Below are 20,073 nucleotides of genomic sequence, written 5' to 3'. Positions count from 1 at the left end.
TAAAAACCACCACCAGTGCATCCTGCCCTCCGGAAGGAAAGACTGATTAGCTTCCAAGACACAGTCGAGCTGGGTCGAGTGGTCTCCTTTGCCCACCACGGGCATTTTCATCTTGACGACCATGTAAAACAAAACAAATAACCACACTGTTTACTCTGGTAAAACTGAAAGAAAAACTGAAAGGCACAAAAAGAATTTGGGGAAAGCAGCGTTAAGAGGCTTTGCAGGCAACAGCAGTGAGAGATCATCTCTGTCAGTTCCCGTCTGTGAGCTGACACATCGGCTATGGTTCCCCACCTCGGTGACTCAAACACCAAACATGAGGCCATAGCTGGCTTCATGAGAGCACTGGTTTGGGGGTGCAAACTCCAAACCCAGTGTTGTCAGGAAGTACCCCTAAACCAAGTCTAGATTGTTATATGAAAATATGCACAAGACACACAACTTTACCCTACTGTTTTATTAAATCAGACAGTTTTAAATGTACATTGTCCTGGTATTTTTTTATTTTCTTACTGAGTACATTTTACAAAAACAAACAAACAAGAAAAAACCATACGAAACACTTTTATCTTAGAAAATTAGCAAAAAATTAAGAAAGTTCAGCATATTACATTGTACAATATTTAGGTAAGAATGTTTGAAAATTATAAATATTTTGTTCCATCTAAACAAGGCACATCATAAAAATACACTTTGAAACTTTTTTCATATATAATTCCTATAAATGATCATATCTCTATTAAGTAAAAAGCCTGGTTATGACAAGCATTCACACATTCTTGAAATTTTCTGTACAGTAACTACAAAAGTAAAACCAAGGAGTCCGTCAGCACTTTGACAGCTTAAACCATCTTAAATCCTAGGAGGATTTCAGTTAGTAACAAAATGTCATTCCAAATGGGATTTACTTAGTTCATCTCTGTGCTCTGAGTCATAAGTACAGTAGATCCTCAAATAACATCGTTTCCCTTCACCATCATTCTGTTACAATGTCGAGAAGATGCCGTAGGAACTTAACCCTTATTTATATGAATTAGCTTAGGGTAAAACTGGTTTTGCTACACGTCATTTCGCTTAAAGTTGCAGAACCTATCGATGATATTGAGGACTTACTATATCTATCTTAGCCAAAGCATTGTTTAAAATGCTTCATTGTTTAAAAGAATTTTCGCCTCCTAGATAGCGCCACTGAAGCCATGATGTAAATCAGTAACACTGCATAAAAGGAACCTTTCGTACAACTGCATACGTGGGCTGTAACCACTTAGTCAAGGCAAGGCCCACATGAGGCTAGTGACTTCTCTATCAGAGCAGCAATGGTCAAAGGCATTCCACGTGAACTGGCATGCGATGGCAAGTAGACTGGCCAAACTAGTTTAGAAACAGGTACTTGGAGAAGGAAACACGCTGCCAAAGGAAATGACTGACCCCAGTTCACAGAGGTTCTGCTTTTCCAGGGACCCTGAGCACCAACACCTGCTTCCCTCCAAACACTGCGGACGATGGCGTCGGCCGCACTGTGTATGCTGCCCTGTTCCGACAAGAATCTGAGAGCTAAAAAGGAATTTTCAGAAGCTGAAGTTTTCCAAAAAAGAGTCTATTAAGAGCCTGACAATGTTGATTTTTTTTTCCTTTTCTGGTAAGCCCTTGTTTGCAGGAAGATAAATAAGGCTTCCTTGGTATACTGACCCAAGAGGAGGTGTTGAAGGCAGAAAAGTTAGAAGCAGCAAAGCCAGTTCCTTTTGTCTTTAGCACAAAGCTTTCCAGCTACACTCGGAATCTGCATAACTGATGCAACTGCTGCCCTGAGGTCACTCTGTGGTCTTTTTTTCTTTCCAGTTCTTCTCTCTCTCTTCAAGTTCTGCCTGGGTGAAAGCCGCAGGCCCCCAGTTAGTGATCAGGTGAGGGTTTTTTGACCCTAAAAGACAAACATGCTTTAAATACAGGAAGTGTCATGTTCTTCGACTAACAAACTTTGCTATAGACAAAATAGTAAATTTCAGACTTCATTACTTCTCTGAGGAACATCCATAAATGTCAGACCAGCCAAAACAACTAGAAGATGTACATAAAGGACCTTGTTATCCATTAGAAGGCAAGTTAGTCGAGAGAAATTTACCCTAAATGGCTTGGTTTTTGTATACTTGGACTGAAGAAGTTTCTTTGTACAATTCAAATACACAAATAAAACAGAAAAACTGAATAAAAATATGATTACTTCAAAGAGTGTGTTACCTGGTTCTATCAGTCGAATAAGTCCTTCGTGCTGGGCCACTTTGTCCTTCCAACTCTTGGTCTTATTAGTTGCCATCTCCAGCTTCTTTTTAACTCCCTAGAACAAAAGGAAATTTGGGATTATGCAAACACGCTGGTAGTTTAAGAGCCAAACAATGATTGGATACTTACCATGTGGTTGTGGATTATCTCATTAAACCCTCACCACTCTAAGAAGCAGGAACTATTATCACTCCCATTTACAGATGTGGAAACTGGGATTCAGAGCAGTAACCTGCCTAATGTCACATGGAAGACCTAATACACACTAATTACAGATGAATACAAAACTCTGTGTGGCGGTTAAGGCAGAGGCTTCCTGCCTGTCGGCTCCAATTCCACCCTTCACTGTCCTGCTTGTGACACCAGGATAATCCTCCCTCACCAGCTGCCAACATTAAGCTATGTCAGTTGAGGGTGCTGAAGGGACACTGAAAGAGGAAGGGGCTTTGCTTCCAAGTTCCACTGCGCCCTTCCCAGAGGCTCCCGTGGCACATGGGACACCCACAGTGCTCATCCTATGACTCTTAGCAGCCCCTCCCTGTGGGCAGCTTCCCAGTGAGCTCTGCCTGCACGGCACAGCACCTTGGTGAGCTTATCTGTCATCTAGCGGGCGAAGGCCACGCTCTCCCCAAGGGGGTCTGAATAACAGCAGTGGGCTCAAGGGGTGAGGAGTCAGGGGACCTTCTTGCAGATGTGTTCCTTCCATGGATGCTCTGCCTCAGTCCTGGAAGCAGTGGCTGCTTCCTGCATCTGCCACTCCTGTGTTCTCAGAGTTTGCTTCACCGCTTCGTAGGTGACCCCCAGTTATAGTTAATGCTTATTTTTATTGAACTTTCTGTATTCGAATGACTGTGTGGTTTCTGTCTCCTGACTAGACTGACTGATATGCCTCATCACCTGTACAAACGTCTTCCTCTGTACTTACAGCTAAGCAAAATTCTTACTACAGCTTCTCGTAGCTACACAAATATTGTTTTAGAAAATGTTCTTTCTTAAAAAACTTAAATGCACACATTGGCAGGGGTAAGCTTACCTCGTACTGCTCCAGCGCCTGTTTCCGCTCTAGCTCCAGCTGCTCCAGCTGCTGCATGGCTTCCTGCAGGGCCTGTTCTTTCATTACACGCTGATTCTCCAGCTCCTGCTTCTCCGCTTCAGTCATCTGAATGGCCTGCTGCTGCTCCAAGTGCCACTTCTCCAGTTCAGCCCTCTTGGAGGACTCTTCCTCCAACAACCTGCAATGGTGGACCGCTCAGGATCAAACGGGCCTGGGTCACCACACCGGACCCAGCTCCTGACGGAGGCACTTTAGAGCAGGAAGGAATATCTGAGGTCATCTCATCCACCTCTCTTGTTTTACAAGGAAGAGACTAGGTGACAGAGAGGCCCATGTTCACAAAAGTGGCAAGGTGACCCATGTGTCCCACTCCAACTGTTTCACCCTTGTTATCTGAAAAATAATAACACTGAAGAAGAGCTTCATGTGCCATGAACTAGGCCAAGAGCTAAGTGTATTTTCTCAATTAACCCTCACAATGAGCTTAAGTACTATTATTATTCATATTTTAGAGATGAAGAAAGTGAAGCACAAAGGTTAAGTGACCCACACCAGGTCATTCACCAGGCAGGTGGCGGGGCCAAATTTTGAAATTTGCCTGATTGTTACAACATTCAAACATTTTTCATCTAGTAAAAACCTATTATCAAGGAAAAAGCTGACAAACTAATGAAGGTGAGGGAAGGAGCTAACAAAAGGTAGAATAATAATGAATACTATTTACTCAACGATTACTATATGTCAGGCACTTTACCTTTATTATTGCTAACCACCCAACAATTCTGCAAGGCGTTTTTATCTCTACGTTACAGATGAAGCCATCGAAAATCAAAGGGTTTAAAACTATGTTGCACAAGTAGCCGTGGATTTTGACCTAGGTCTGTGTGACTCTAAAATGCTACCTTTCGATAACAGGCTACCTATCTGAGAATAGTCAGCTATGTAGGTATTTAAATAAATAAACTAACATACAACCCAAACCTGTATCCAAAGTGTGGACAATGTGGTTAGATGCCAGCTTGAGAGAGGACCCATCACCAGTGGCTTGACCGTCAGTATCATGGTTACAAGCCAGACGGCAGGCCAGCTACCGTTACCCTAGTGCATCTGCTGTTCTAAAATCAACAACAAAAGAAGTAACAGGCTATATATCCCTTATCTGACCACCCTCTAACTCCTCCAGCCCCAACCCCCTACCCACAGCATTGTAAGAATTCCCTCTACGACATCCGGCAAGGCAGCTGTGCAACTCTGCTCAAATACTCTGTGTGATGGGTCACTCACCGCTTCATGAATCCGGCCAGTTTATTTATGGGCAGCCTTAATCCTTAGAAAGTTCTTCCTCAACTAAAATGAGCTCTCCCCACAACTATCCCTAGTTCCACAAAGGACCAATCTGCCCAGCATCTGAAACCCTTCATGTGTCTAGAGAATCTGTCACAATAGGCATCTTGATGGAAAGTAAGGCCCGTCTCCCACTACAGAAGCCACAGGCTAGACACCTGCCCTCCTGCCCCTTGGCAGCCAGGGCCCAGTAAAAGCCAAAACTGGGCTTGGCTAAGCAGGTGCCCCTCCTGGAACTTTGACTCTGAAATAACTGACACAAAAGAGCACAGACAGTAGAGAATTTATCTCGCTGGTGACAGCAATCTCCACTGTCAAGTGACGGCAGGAGCAACTATCGACACACAGCACCAACGATGGCATCAGTGGCATCCTCACCAGATTCTTCCAGTACCTGGTTTGGACTGCAGTTTGGGCGGCTCAGCCTCCCTCAGTTCCTGCCTGTGTTCCAGGCCTGGCCACCTTTTCTGAGGAATTGGTGAACTACTCAGGAATCATTCAAGAAATTATTTTATTACTTTAGCTAATCCTATGTCGGTTTCTGTGGATTGCAAACAAGCCCTGACCAAAGACTTTAACTCTCTGTGCCTCAGTTTCCTCATTTACAAAAAAGGGATAGGAACTACACTCACTCTCAAAGGCTTGCTGATGAATTAAATGTGATAATGCACGTAAGGTACTTAGAACAGTGCCTACCACATAGGAAGTGCTGGCTAAACAGTACTTATTACCACAGAGGGACATTTGCTCTGGATCCGTCACATTCATTATGGCTGCCTTAGAGTAAATGAGGTTTTTGGCAATTGTATCACAACGAGGTAAAATCCTGACTTTTCAAATGAATTGCTATTCAGCCAACTCTCCTGAATCCTGTGCTTGTTCTGTTGATATTTTAAACTATCTGTATTAAACCATCATTCCAGCCTGTCAATGTCTTTTATGAGTGCTTATTTTGACATTCTACACATTATCTACCTTCCTCATCTGCAAATGAGATAAAGGAACAGAAGCCAACACACTCTGAGTGACTGCCAAATGCCAGAGCTGACACTAAGCGCTTTGCATGCATTATCTCATTTAACCTTCACGACAACCCTGAAAGATTGGCAGTTATCCTTATTTTATAGATAAGGAACTGAAGGCTCAAGGTAGTAAAATAACTTTTCTAAAATCCCACAGCTAGAGATTAACAGAGCTGGGAACAAAACCCACACCGCACTCCAGAGCTCGGTTCCTAACCGCCTTCAAAAACATAAAAAGTATTATCACATGGAAGAGAGACTGTTGTTCCATGTGGCCTCAATGAGTAGAACTTGGATCCATTTATTCATTCAAAAAATATCCCTTGGGCACTTAACACGTGCTCGGCACTGCACCAGTTGCTGGGAACACAGATATGACTAAGGGATGCTCCTAGGCCTTACAGATCCAAAATCTAGTGGGTGGAAGTTATAATGGGATAGATTATGGCTCAGCATCAAGAACTTTCCAATAATTGAGTTGTCCATATGTTAAATGAAAAGTTTTTTTTGTGAGTTCCCATTCAGAAGAGGCTAGATAACCTTCAGGATTATAGATTTAAACACACACACACACACACACACACACACACACACACACACACACACCACAACACTTCAATTTTAATGAAAAAAAAAAAAATGACAAGACCCAGATGGTCTAAGTCAAAGCTCTTGTAGTAAACAATTCACTATATAGTATATCTCTGGGGAAACTTAAGACTCTGGCAGAGAAAGGACCATCCCTTGCAGAAACAAGATGCCAAATATCCCAAGAATGACGTTATTGCTGAAAGGACAGGAGGATGAACTAAAAAGCCCTTGACATATACCCTTGGCCTAAGATTATGTTTCATTGCATTAGTGCCAGGCTTAAATGTTTCTAGCCCAACTCCATGAAGACTTCCTTTGATCGTCTACCCAGAAAGGCCTTTTCTGAGACGTGGGAGTAAGGAAAAAGCCTCCTCTGCCAATCTGACAAAATGTCCCTCTGAACCAGGCCCAGCCTTCTGGGACTTCAGGAAGAGAGGGACCCGCCTCACTTAAAAATGACCACTAGAAGGAGCCAGTTTGTCCATTTCGAGTTCCAAAAACAAAATTGAAAGAAAAATAATTTAGAATAGTAAAATAATCATATTTATAAAGTGACCCTTGCACACCAAGAAAAACTTGACTCTGCGTAGTAATTTCAGCTTACTGGAGCAGATCGATATGTGTAGTAGATCAATATTACATCTGCACTCGAAAGTTTGCACTTAAAGTTTGACACCATTTTGCTATGTACTTAAATCAGAGTGTACAAAATAATTAGCCAGAGCTTTTTAAATAGTCATGCCTGGGTCCTAGTCACAGATATTTTGAAACAGTAAATGTGAAACAGGCCGCACATATGTATTTTTTCTGATATTTACCACTAGTTAAAAACAACAAGTTTTATTATCCAAAATTCTCTATTATTCAAAACATCATTCATTCTATAAAAGCAAAATAACTAATACTTTAATAACTTTCTAGAGTGATCTGGTTCCCTTTGTGATCTAATAATCTCTGCTGTGTCATAATCAATCTTTCTCAACACTGTGGAGAATATGTGATACCACAGCTCACCTGTGAATTCTCTGCACAAAGGCAATCTATAAATTCCCAACACATCACAAATTATAAAAACGCTCAAAAACTATCTCATGTCCCTTAAAATGCCTCCCTTAAGAATCACATGGGACTCGAACCTTCCCACGAGAGTGGATCTTATGCCAGCAGCACTGCCAATGGCAATGAAAGACAGTTCCGAGGATCTGGTTAACACCACAGTACAGCGAATACATACGTGTGGGACACAGAAATGCCAGGCAATATGCTAAACATTTAATTTTCTCTTTAGAAGATAATTTTTCCTTAATAGAATCAAATTGTTTAAAACCTATTTATTTTTTAAGTCATCTTGGTAAAGTACATAACAAAGACCTCCTTTTTAAATAAACATCTTCTGCTGCTCCACCTGTGAGGTGGCGGCCATAAAAAATCTCGCAAGTGCTCCCAAAACGGGGTCACGGCTGGAAGTTTATGGTATACCTGCACTGACCAGTTGCTGCCACTGGGGTAAATATTTTTAGTGTTGCACCCCTGGCAAGACATCTTAAAGAAAGTAAATGGGGAAGCGAGTTAGAAACTGGAAGAGGAGAGCTCGAATTTCCCTTCGGGGCCTTCATTCTACTTTGTCCTCCCTGCTGCTACCAAGGCCAAAGATTGAGAATTCTCATCTAAGAACATGACTATCATGAATAGTAAACTGACTTTAAAACTCTAAGGAAAAAAAATCTAGGTTTTAAGAACTTCTAAAACTAAGATTTCAAGTAATAATTATTGAAGGATTGTCACCAGTCTTGAATGATCAAAATGGAAACTGTTGATGTCCTCTTCATCCCTCAAAAGTGGTTGCAACTCTAACAGGAAGCAGGCCACTGCCTCCATACCTAGGGCCCTGTCTGATCTAGAACACATCGAAGAAGCCAGGTTCTCTTTCACCAGAGCTGATCCTGGGTCCGTGGACGTTCTAGAAGATGACTAAGGGCACCCATCAAACATACCCAGAAGATTGCTCTAAAATAGATATAAGGCTAGTCTTTAGCCTCAGAAGCGAGGCTCTTCCAGTGTCCCAGATTGAGAATAAACAACACAGCCAGCTGAGCCCCTCCAGGGTCTCTCCAGGGCACACTCCTCCCTCTCCGCCAGTGTTAGTCATTCCTAGGAACTGTGTTAGCCAAACGAAGTACATAAAGGCACAGCGTATGAACTGATCTGGTACCTGGCCTGGAGCTTCCTCACAGTCTCTTCGTCTTGCCGGGCCTGTCTCTCATCCTCAAGAGCCTCCTGCAGCTTTAGGTACATGTCTTCCAGTTCTCGCACTCGCTGCAAATACTGTTCCAGTTCAGAGGACTTTTGGGCAACCTGTTCTTCCATCTGCTGTCTAATCTGATGGTATAAAAGGGGTCATGTTTAAACACAGGCTGATTTTTCCCTAAGGGAAAGCATCCCACTCCACCACCATCCTGAGGGGTTGCGACAGTCCACAGCTTCAGCCCATCAGGGTGACAGGGCCCTGTCCTTCAGTCCTCGAATAGATGATGGAGGAAATGAAAGCACCACACCCAATACCCACACCATGACCACACCCAAAAAGTCCAGGGACAAACTACAAGTCAGTGCTGTTTTTCTTGCCCTGATATGTTCTCTATCCCTTCCACTCCGCATTTTAAGATTCAAGTAAAGAAAAAAAAACAAAAAACAGAGTCTCTGTATAATTTCTCTTTAAATTTTTTTCTCTCTTAAAGCCACACGCTCTTTACCAACAGAGTCTTTTCTAAAAGGAATGAAACTTTTCCCAGTCAGAACTGCCAAAGGGGAAAGAAAAGTCTGATCTGCAGCAACTCCTGCTGTACTAACTCTCCTGCAAGCCCACCTTTCTCCCTCTCCAAGGCACCTACAGTCCTGGTGGAAGGCAAGCAGTTAGTGTCCTAACAAGTTTACAGTTTCTCCCTTCTGGATTAAAGAGTTTAAATCTCTGCCTTAAAAATTAGAAGAACATCCTAAATGTAATAGCACACATGATTAGCATATGTGTCTGCAGTTTACAATTTATTTTAATAATAGCTATTCATTTTCCAATTGCGTTAGCTCACTTCATCCTCATAACAGTTGGGAGAGATCATATGATAGTCCCCATAACTTAAAGAAAACTAACGCCCAGTAAAAAGGAGCAGAGAGGAAACGACCCCAAATCCGGCTGGCGTGTCACACTCTTTTACATCACATCTGCCTTCTTCTGCCAGAACAAACACGTCCCTTTGAACTCTAAGCCATAAAAAGTTACTAAAGGCAATGTCACAAGCATCTATGTAACAGGCACTGGGCTTGGCACTTCCACACACCTTACAACTCAATGTGAGAAAACCTGTGTTCCAATAACCAGCTAACCACATGAACCTTGGGTGTCTGGGAGACAAGAACCTCTAAGATGAATCAGAGCTGCCAAGAGCAGCAGACCAGAATTCATTACGTTCTCATGATTTCAGAACCCCCCACTTTGCTCATTACAGAGGAGAAATGTCATGGAACCTATGCTTACTTTTTCCATAGCTATTTCTTTTCCAAAGCCAGGACTTTCTGAGAAGGAAAAGGGATGTTATTAATAATTACACAAGAATGGCAGGGTCTGTCCCAGGCAAACCAGGACGCATGGTCACCCTAACCACAGTACTTGTCACCCAATTCTATAAATTTCTACTTCGGGGTCTTGAAAGCAAAGTTTGTGTCTTTTATTTTTACATCCTTGGTATGGTGCCTGGCACACAGAAGGTGCTCAATAAACCCTGATGAATGAACACGTGACTTCCCCAACAGTCTACTGCCAATCAGCAGAAGAGCCAAGCTGACGAGATGGCCTCATTCCAGCCTCCTCACCTTCGCGTCTCCACTACTGACCAGGCTCTGTGAGCAGAGCAGCAGCATTCCCCAGCCGTGTGGTACTCACAAGTTTCTCTCGCTCCAGCTCCGTGCTGAACCTGGCCTGTAGTTCCACTTGAGTCTGAAGGCGTTTCTTCTCTTCTTCTGCTGCCCGAGATGCTGCTTCTTCCAGTTTCTACCCAATCAAAATCCCACACACAGAAAAGCAGGAAATGTTAGAGTAGAAGTGCATTTGGACAGAGAAATGGTCACACTCAGACACAGGCAAGGACCCAGACATTCTTAATGTTCAATAAAGACAGAATAAAAACTTTTAGGTCTGCTGGAATTCCATTCCATTAATTTTTCCGGTCAACATACAAAACAAATTAGGTAAAATGAATGACTACCAATAAATCTGAACAACATTTTGCAATTGATTCATTGAGTTCTATTCACTGCAAATGAATTCATGAGGCTGGAGATCTATTTTTTGAGTGCTTCCTGTATAGCCCTGTCCTCTTACATATTATTCCTTAAAACTTCCCAGAGAGTGGTATGAGGAACTCCATGGACCCTTTCCCCAGTGAAACTGAACCCTTTCCCAAGTGAAACAATTAAAAAAAAAAAAAAATTAAAGTCCCTTTAATTATCCTAAGAGCATAGAACAGATGGAGAACATTTATCCAAGAAAATCAACAAACTCTCAATAATAACAGTGAGTCGATGGCATCTAACCTACAGAGCAGTCCCTTTACCTTCCCCATGACGTCAGTGAGAAGAAAGCTCTACCCCACAGCAATGCAACCAAGAACACAAGGCTCCCTCTCTCCTCACCTCACAGTTCAGGCTGCAGTATCAACCCAGGAGGGACAGGCCACCGGTACTTCCTTTCCTCCCCAGATCCATGTTTCAGAAACCCTAAAGTGGCTGAGAGGCCTGGGGCTCTCTTCCTCCACCAGCCCCAACTCATAGGGTAGAAGTTGTACTTCAGGTATGATAGGATAAGAATACTGGGCACAATCACCCTTGTTCCAATTCACTTGTAGGGCAGAGGTTCCACACTGGGAGCAGCAAGCTGAGACCAGAGGCTGTGGCCTCTGCCTAGTGACAGGTTCATAAAGCAGGGGTGTCACTCCAAGAGCAGATTACTGTCTCTGTCCCCAGCTCCACAGCACAGAGGTTTGCCCAGGGAGAAGGGCAGGCTCTGAGGCTCTCTCCAAAAGAAGTGACTTTATTTAACACACAGTGTGAAGAGTTCAAGCCTAAAGACACTCTTGAAAACAATGGAGGTTTTGGTGGTTAGGAATTACAGGAAGCCCATGGTTCTATGAAACCAACAAACTAAAACAGGCCAGCTAGAGGTTTGACAGAGAAAACCAGATGAGACACAAAGAGCCCTCAGGGAATAGGAACAAGCCTCGGAGACTACCTGTGGGCCTGAATTTTATCTGACTATGGGGCAATTTAGGTCCCAGGGAATTGTTGAAGACAGTAGAGCACTCACTGGCCTTTAGTGAGCTGTAACAACTCTGGCTACGACACCAACAGAGGCAGATTAACAGAGGGACATTCTCAGAGAGAGCCCTGGCTCGCATCCGGTCATGCCAGGGCACTGTGTGCACACCGACAGCTGTTCCTCTGAGGACAGTTGGAAGCTTTACACTGGGAGGAAAACAGACCTGGCCGAAACAGTCCAGCCAGGCACACATCACTAAACAAATAAGTGAGCAAACAAGAACTAGTCCTTGGGGAAGGGGAGGAAGCTGTACCCAGAGTGAAGTGATAATATTGCCTAAAATGTCCAGTTTTCCAGAAAGAATTATGAGACATGCAAAGAAAGAGGAAAGTGTGACTCATACACAGAGAAAAGCAGGCAATCGAAACTGCCTTTGAAGGGGCCCAGATGGTGGATTTATAAAGCAAAGACTTCAAAGAGGTTACATGTTCAAAGAACCAAAGGAAACCATCCTTAAGGAAGTAATAGAAGGTATGACAAATATCCCACCAAATCGAGAATAGCAATAAAAAGATAGAAATTATAAAAAGAAACAAACGGAAATTCTGGAGCTGAAAAGTACAATAACTGAAATGAAAAATTCATTAGAGGTTCTCACCCATATATTTGGACTACAAGGAGAATCTATCAAAGTAGATCAACAGAAATTATGCAAGCAGAGGAACAGAGAGAAAGGGGAATGAAGTGAAACGAACAGAACCTCAGAAACATGCCACACTATTAAGTGCACCGACATTTACATAATGAGAGTATCGAAAGGAGAGGAAAGTGAGAAAGGAGAAGAAAAAATAATGGCTAAAAATGTTTCCAATTTGGTGTAAAACTTTAATCTACACATCCAAGAAGTTCAACAGCTCTAGGATAAACACAAAGCCAATCCTCACTCACGCACATCATCGTAAACTGTGGAAAGACAAGGACAAAAAAGAAAATCTTGAAAGCAACAAGAGAAAAATGATTCATCACTCACAGGAAACTCTAATAAGATTGACAGCTGACTTCTCATCAGAAACATGTGACTAGTTCTGGTCAGAACACTGTAAATAGAAGTGAAGTGTGACATTTCTGGGCTGGTGTACTTAATTCACTCTGGTACAGTGAATAGCAAGATTTGAGATGCTGGCTGTTTCATCAGCCTGGATTTCATAATTATAGATGTGGACATACTCTGATCCAGCAAACCTAGTTCTGACAATTTATCCTATAGATACCTTAGAATATGTATGAACACAGGTACAAAATTCCCTGTAGCACTGTCTATTAAACAACCCAAATGTTCATGAATCAAGGACTGGTTAAATAATAATAGAGACATTTAATAGAACATTATATAGCCTTAAATAAGAATGAAGCAGCTCTCTTTATACTGACATAAAACGATCCCAAATACACACACACACACACACACACACACACACACACACACACACACACTGCGAAATAAACAAATTGCAGAACCATGAAGTTGGGCATGTACTTTTTAAGTTTAAAGAATGGGAAAATAAGAGTGTATATTCATATTTTGTTAGATATACATTAAATAAATCTAGAAGTATACACAAGATATAAAAAAACAATGGGGTTCGGCTGTGGGATCTGAGTGGTCTCTGCCCAGATGGCAGCTGCAGTTCTACAAGGAGACACTTCCCCAATCAGACCTAGGGAACCAGGGCCCAGCAGAAGGCCCTGGAGATTAGAGCAGCAAGGAAGAACGGGAGGAAGCAGGGGCAGGCCCAGCTGGCCCAGCCTCTGAACCAATATCCTGAACCAGAGGAGGTGGAGCTGGTACCAGTTGGGGATGATGGCATATGGGAAATCTCTGTACTTTACTCTTAATTTTATTGTGAACTTAAAATTGCTCTTAAAAAAAAAAGTCTTTTTTTCAGAAAAAAGAAGAAAATTACGTGGGTAAACCCTATGAAGAAATCTTTTAATTAAAAAAATACCATGATTCCTTATTCCTTCTTCTGAATTATTTAAGGGCTAAAGAGTCTTACAAAACTCTCAAATATGTAATTCCAGGTCATTAAAATATTTATCTAAATAGTATTTTTCTAAAAATGCTTCAAAGAAAAATTGGAGAATTTTATTTCTTGATATGAAAATTAAAAATTATTAAGGGATCTGTAATAACTTTCCAATACATATTCATCAAATCCCATGTCAGTTGCTTAAATAATTCTATAAAACTAGGTAGTGGGAAAGCTGTCTAAGCGGCCTAGGCCTTCTCAACTCAGGCATACATTCACAGAACACAGAGCAGGGCACCTACATGCTCCCGGGAGGCTGACTTTAAAAGAGTTTGAAAGGACAATAGATGGATGAATCTCAAATGCATGATGCTAAGTGAAAGAATCCTGTCTTGAAAACTTACATACTGTATGATCCCATTTATACAACAATTTGGAAAAGGCAAAAATATAGGTACAGAATACAGAGCAGTGGTTTCCAGGGGTTGGTGTGAGGGTGGAGTCTGAATACAAGGAGCAGGGAGAGGAAATTCTTCGAGGCATCGCAATTGTTCTGTATTGTGTCTGTGGTGGCTACAAGGATTCAAGCATGTGTAAAAACTCAAAGTGATACATAAACCACGAATCTTACTGTGTGGCCCAGGAGCTTCTATCTTAACTTGAGTAGTAATTTCAGGAATTTTCACTTCATAATTATTTGTATACAGGTATTTTATATTGTCCTCTGTATGCTTGACCTATTTCATAATTTTTTTTAATTATAAAAGAAGGACACCAAGCCCAGATCCCCACCCCACTCTTTTAACACCCACTTCCACTTCGTGCACAGTGTACGGCAGAAGCATCAATCACATATTGTGGGTGCTCATGCTAGCCTGTGAAGGGAGTTTTTAAACAAAATGTATTGCAGCAGAAAAAGGCAAGATGCAGGATACAGGGGAAGAGCAGCAAGGCCTGAGGAGCTGCTTTTAAAAAGCAGTTGTGCTGGACAGGAACAACTATTTTTAAGACTGTATGTCCACATGGTTCTTAAGATTATAAAAGTACAAAAAAAAAAAAAAATTGGAGTCTACTCCGAGGAAGTCAGCACGGAGTGTGGCATTTCCTCCAGGTTGCAAAGGGAGAACCCCTCCAGGAATGTGGGGCCTAATACTATGAGCAACCCCCATATCCCAAGGCAAAGGTGTGCTGAGGAGGATATCGGTGGTTAACAGGAGCCCATTGATTCAAGGCAGACAGGCTCAGCCCCAAAGTGTCCCAAACAAAGACCATGCCTACACACTGGGGACCCCCAACACCCGCAGAACCATTAATATAACCGGGGGACAAGGTTTCCCAGTGAACGTTGGTTAACTGTTCTGTACGGCCTACAGTATGTGACCTCCGGGCCCTGAGATGGAAGAAGCTGACCCAAACTGTATCTTTGACTCCAAACAGTAAGTAAAACCCACAATGCTACACTAAGGGCTCTGCAGTGTACTCACGAGTGAAGAAGGGAGCGACAGGGGAAAAAAAATAAAGCAACAGACCCTACCCAGGTCACCAAAAGTGACCTCAACATCTTTAGGAGAATAAAATTTCTCATCTTTCTGGACAAAATTAATCTGTGCTTATTTTATAAATATGCTTTTCTTTTCTGGTCAATGAAATGTCGTCCCTGCTGCTCTGAGATCCTAATAATTTCAGGGCTGGGAAAACCAGGGTGTCTCACTCAGACACACTTCCCGAGAACCCAGTTCACCAAATATATCTCCCTAAAATAGAGTAACCTGGTCTTGGTAAAACCAAACTTCCTAAGTAAGGTAGCTGAGGCTCCCGCAGTGAAATGGAGAGCTCAGCGTCCATTCCCACCTTCCTCACGGTCTCCAGCTCCTGCTGCTTGTTTTCGTTGGCAGCCTGGAGCTCCTTCATCTGTCGCTCCAGCTCCTCCTGCTCAGCCAGCAGCTTCTTCCGGAGTTCTTTCCGACGCTGGCGGGCTTCTTTGTGTGGTGGGGGACTGCCCAGCTTCAACAGATGGATAGTAGAGTGAATAGCTGTAAACGGTGTAGGAGAAAAAACAGGAAATACCCTTTATTCTTTGTGAGCTTAACATGCAAATGGCACAGTGGGAAGAAAACCAGAGCCCCCGTGTAGATTCTGATCCTGCCACTGAGTAGCGCTGTGACCTTGAGCAAATCACACAACCTCTTGCAGTATCAGTTTCCTCATCTCTAAAATGAGAGGCGATCTCTAAAGTCCCTTCCCGCTCCCAATTCCACAACTGTATCTGTGCTTGAATAGATAGATATCTGAATCGAGAATACCACACACATTTTAAGAATTTAAAACAACATTTTTAACAACTTTCTCCATATTTCTCAAAAGGCCAAATATATGATTTCACTTACATGCAGAATCTAAGGAACAAAAAAACAAACTAATCAAAAGCAGACTCAGAAATACAGAAGACAATCTGGTGCCGGCCAAAGGGGAGGAGGGTGGGGGGTGGGGCTAGGAGAAACGGGTGAAGGATTAAAGAAGTGCAAATTAGTAGCTGATAGATGGTCATGGGGATGGGGAGCACTGCATATGGAATGCAGTCAGCATTAATGTAATGGCGAGGTGGAGAGCCAGAGGAGAGAAAGAGCAATCGGGGGATCATTTTATAAACTATATAAATGTCAAACCAATGTACTGTATACTTGAAACTAATAATAAAATAAAAATTTTTTAAAAAGATTAAGGCATTGTAAGGGCTGAGATTCGAAGTTCTGATATCTGATTTGCTACCCGCTGTGTTTAATCTGCCTTCATCTAAGCCTTAGGAAAACATCTCCCTCTACACAGCCCCTCCTGAGATACTAGTAGCTACCATTTGTTGAATACTTGCTATATCCTTTACTTGACTTATCTAATTTTTATATGAACTCTGATTGCTTTCCTAATTGTTTCGATTGTATAAATTTGATTTTTTGAATAGCTAATACTTTCACATTGTTCAAATTCAAAAGCATGAAAGGACATGGAGGAAGTCTCTCTTCTACTTCAATCCCTAAGTACAGAGTTCCGCTCTCCACTAGCGACTAATGCTAACAGCTTCTTGTACATCTTTCCTGAGATATTTTAAATGTATATAAATATGTATGTACATTCTCCACCTTCTTTTGACATAAACAGTGGCATAACACACTCCTTGGTTTTTTCACCTAATTGATCGTGGAGAGCTTTCCATATCAACACACGAAGCACTATACAGAAAGTACTGCACAGTGCGGCTCCGTTATGCAGCTGGGCCGTAGTTTATTCAATCATTTCCCAATTAATGGACATTTAGGTTGTTTGTGATCTACCACAAACGCTTCTACATTGATGTGTCACTTTAAAATGTGCACGCATATCTTCATTATCAAATCATTAACCCTCGCAACAACCTTGAGAAGTAGGTACTATTATTATCCCTGTTCCACAGAAGAGGAAAGTGGCTACAGAATTCATAACTCAACCCAAGGGACTCAGGTAAGAAGATTCAAACCTAGCTGCACTTGCCTCAAACTCGTAAACCACATCACACATGACCACAATTTTCAATATTTTTACCTGAAACCAAGGGTCTCTATGACTTTGATTAAATATAGTTTTAAATCCTAGCTCTAGAAATCATATCTCTCCCCCTCCCCACCCCTCTCTCTAGCCCTCAGAGACCTAGCTTTTCCTCCAGATAATCAACAACCCCCGAGGCAGCAGAAGACATAGCCCAGACCTGACTAATGGTCACAAGGTGTGGACTTCTGGCAGGCTGAAGAAAACATCTGGGCCTAAGTTATGTTTCAGCTCCTGAGCCCTAAGGTGGACCGACCCCTGGCTACTTTCTAATGAGACCAGACACAGGGAGGGACACTGGAACAGACCTGAGAACTGTCCTCAAGACCTGAAGAAATGATTTATTACCCTTACCTCACCTCCAGCCAATCAGTTCCCAGCATGCCCCGAACCCATAATCCACAGTGTCTTGTGATTTGACCTATGTAACCTGTAACCTATACACCACGCAGGAGTCGGGTTTTTAGCATTAGCTTCCCACCTCCATCTTGGCCAATTCAGTATTAAACTATTTTTCTTTCTATACTGCAAACTCCCTGCTAGTGCTTTTCTTTGGGCCAGTGCACAGGCAGACAGACTAAATATATATATATAAAATGAAGTCCCGATAACTTAACCTATGTCCAAGAATATCATATTCAGAATCCCCTTTTGGGATATACCGTATCCCATTCTTTACTAATTTTGAAATAATACTTGAGTTTAAAAGTTATTAAATTAAGTTTGTGTTCTTAAGATAATTATTTGAAACTAGTAATTTCTTGTGGAAATAACAGATATTGGAAATTATTCAAAAGTTACTGCATTATTACTCTTCTGTTTATGTATTACACAAAACTCAAATTGCCACTTTAAAAGAAGAAATTCCATACTCTCTTTAAGTAGTAAGAGTAAATAAAATTCAAATGTCTAGTTTATAATTTTCCCACAAGTTCATTACACAAATGAAAATGATGAAAAATTTGAGAACTATCCTCTTAATTTGTTTTTCTTTAAGCTACTATGTTACATGCAGAACTAACTATAGACAATGAGGAAACATTGTCTATAGTATCTTCAATGAGATTCAAAAATAGAAAGTTAGCCCTGTCAGGTTATGTCATGACAAATAATAAAAATTACCTTACCCTGAATCCACTCCTGTTTCTTCTTCTTATCTGAAGCACTGATTTCAAAGGTTTTATCAAAACATTTTATAAGAAAAAGGCATTTCTTTCCATCCTTGTCAGGCAAAGACTAAAACAGAAAGCAAAATTAGTTCTCCAAAATTTTATTTTTAAGTATTTAAATTAAAATCCATCTTACTTATTTATACAAATCTGGCTGAAATTCAATGTCAGTGAAAAATATCTACAAATGCCTATTACTGATTTACTAATGCTGTCCCCTAGGTAACATTATTTATGGGAACCATGCCCCCTGATTAGTATACTACATCTGGACTGGGAGAACCACCAACACCTGATGGGATGCCATGCTTTGGGCTTTCCTGAGCACAGCGACTCTTGTACCTGAGCGCATCCCTTATAGGGTATACCATGGCATTGTTATAACAGCTGACTCCTGTGGTAAGCCTGGGTAAGCCTGGGTGATTCCCACACCTGCTTGATATAGCTGTCCTCTCCTAATACCTGGGATGTTGCTGCTGGCAAGCCGTGGTTCCTGTCCTAGATATCCTCATAAGGAGACTGGTATGGCCTACCATAATCTTGTGAGTCTCCATGTTTAGTTGGTCCTAAGAAGACTCTTTAGTAGGTGTTGCGTACCCTAAGGTATCCATCAAAATACATTATCGTTTATGAGTGAGATCTTAGGTATTTTAAACGTTCTTCAATAAATACAGACATGATAGTAGTTCAGATATAAATTAAAAACTCAAAAAGATATGTCCTTGAGGTCTTTACTTCTTTACAGAATTAACAGTCATGAATAAGGTATCCTGAAAGTCACTGAAAATATTCAAAAGTAATGCTCACATCCTCTTCAGTTTTACTTATTCCACTCAAAATGGCCCAGATTTTCTGGTACTTTGTGAGTATAAGACAGAAAATAAATTCAAATTACCAAAAGATTTTGTCAGTTATCTTTTATTTTTAGTTCAGAAACTATGGCGACTTTATGACTATATTATTCTTGAAATGTGAATTTAAGATTAAGGATCTAAAGTCTTGAAGAAGGAAGATAAATTATTTGAGCAGCAGGGGGCAGCACTGGAAAGAAAACTTACCTCTACATAGCAATTTTCATCCAAGATAATATCTCCTTTCTTATCTTTCAGATCCTCACTCACATAATAAGAAATTATGTTGGGTTTTAGTACAAACCAGCGCTCAGTCCAGTTTTTCCGTCTGTGGCCTTTTTTCATCATGTAACCCTATGAAAGATTAAATGTGATATAAATACCTATCCTCTTATTTATAAGAACTGATACCTCTTTTCCTTGATATTCTTGCTTGCTCCATTATCTGCTTTATGGTCCTGCATACATAAATATCGATGGTACTTGCCCTTTGTGGATGATGAACTTGAGGATCTATGAAGGCCAGGGACACTACACCCAGTCAAATTCATGCAAGCATATGTAGACAAAAATCCACGCAGAATTTTAGACACTCAGTGACAACCCCTGCCTTCACTGCAAAGCTACTATAAATAGTAGATTTTAGAATCCCTGACCTTAACAGCATTATGGTTTTTTAAAATTCCTTACCTTTTAGGGATATCTATTAAAATATTTATAGATAAAATGAAATGTCTGAGAATATAGGAGAGGCAAAAGTAGGTAGGGTAGGATTCGCCATGTGTTGGTGGTTATTGAGACTGGGTGTTTGGTATATAGGTGTCCACTATACTATTCAGTCTATT

General features: G+C 41.4%; 1 protein-coding gene across 1 annotated transcript in view; it reads right to left on the bottom strand.

Annotated features, from left to right (window-relative positions):
- Positions 1-445: 445 nt before the first annotated feature.
- SWAP70 (switching B cell complex subunit SWAP70) overlaps positions 446-20,073 on the bottom strand; it is a 63,748-nt gene continuing 44,120 nt past the window's right edge. The window contains exons 5-12 of the mRNA XM_039863557.1: positions 19,436-19,582; positions 18,336-18,444; positions 15,481-15,662; positions 10,229-10,336; positions 8,504-8,670; positions 3,314-3,512; positions 2,239-2,335; positions 446-1,921 (exon numbers count right to left, since the gene is read on the bottom strand). Of these exons, the coding sequence (XP_039719491.1) occupies positions 1,815-1,921; positions 2,239-2,335; positions 3,314-3,512; positions 8,504-8,670; positions 10,229-10,336; positions 15,481-15,662; positions 18,336-18,444; positions 19,436-19,582 (1,116 nt within the window). The 3' untranslated portion in view covers positions 446-1,814. The remainder of the gene's footprint in view (positions 1,922-2,238; positions 2,336-3,313; positions 3,513-8,503; positions 8,671-10,228; positions 10,337-15,480; positions 15,663-18,335; positions 18,445-19,435; positions 19,583-20,073) is intronic.

This window comes from Pteropus medius, unplaced genomic scaffold (assembly GCF_902729225.1).
Source record: "Pteropus medius unplaced genomic scaffold, Ma_sr-lr_union100, whole genome shotgun sequence".
Classification (NCBI taxonomy): Eukaryota; Metazoa; Chordata; class Mammalia; order Chiroptera; family Pteropodidae; genus Pteropus; species Pteropus medius.
The sequence above is the reverse complement of the archived record's forward strand: the minus strand, read 5'-3'. Positions and strand labels throughout refer to the sequence as shown.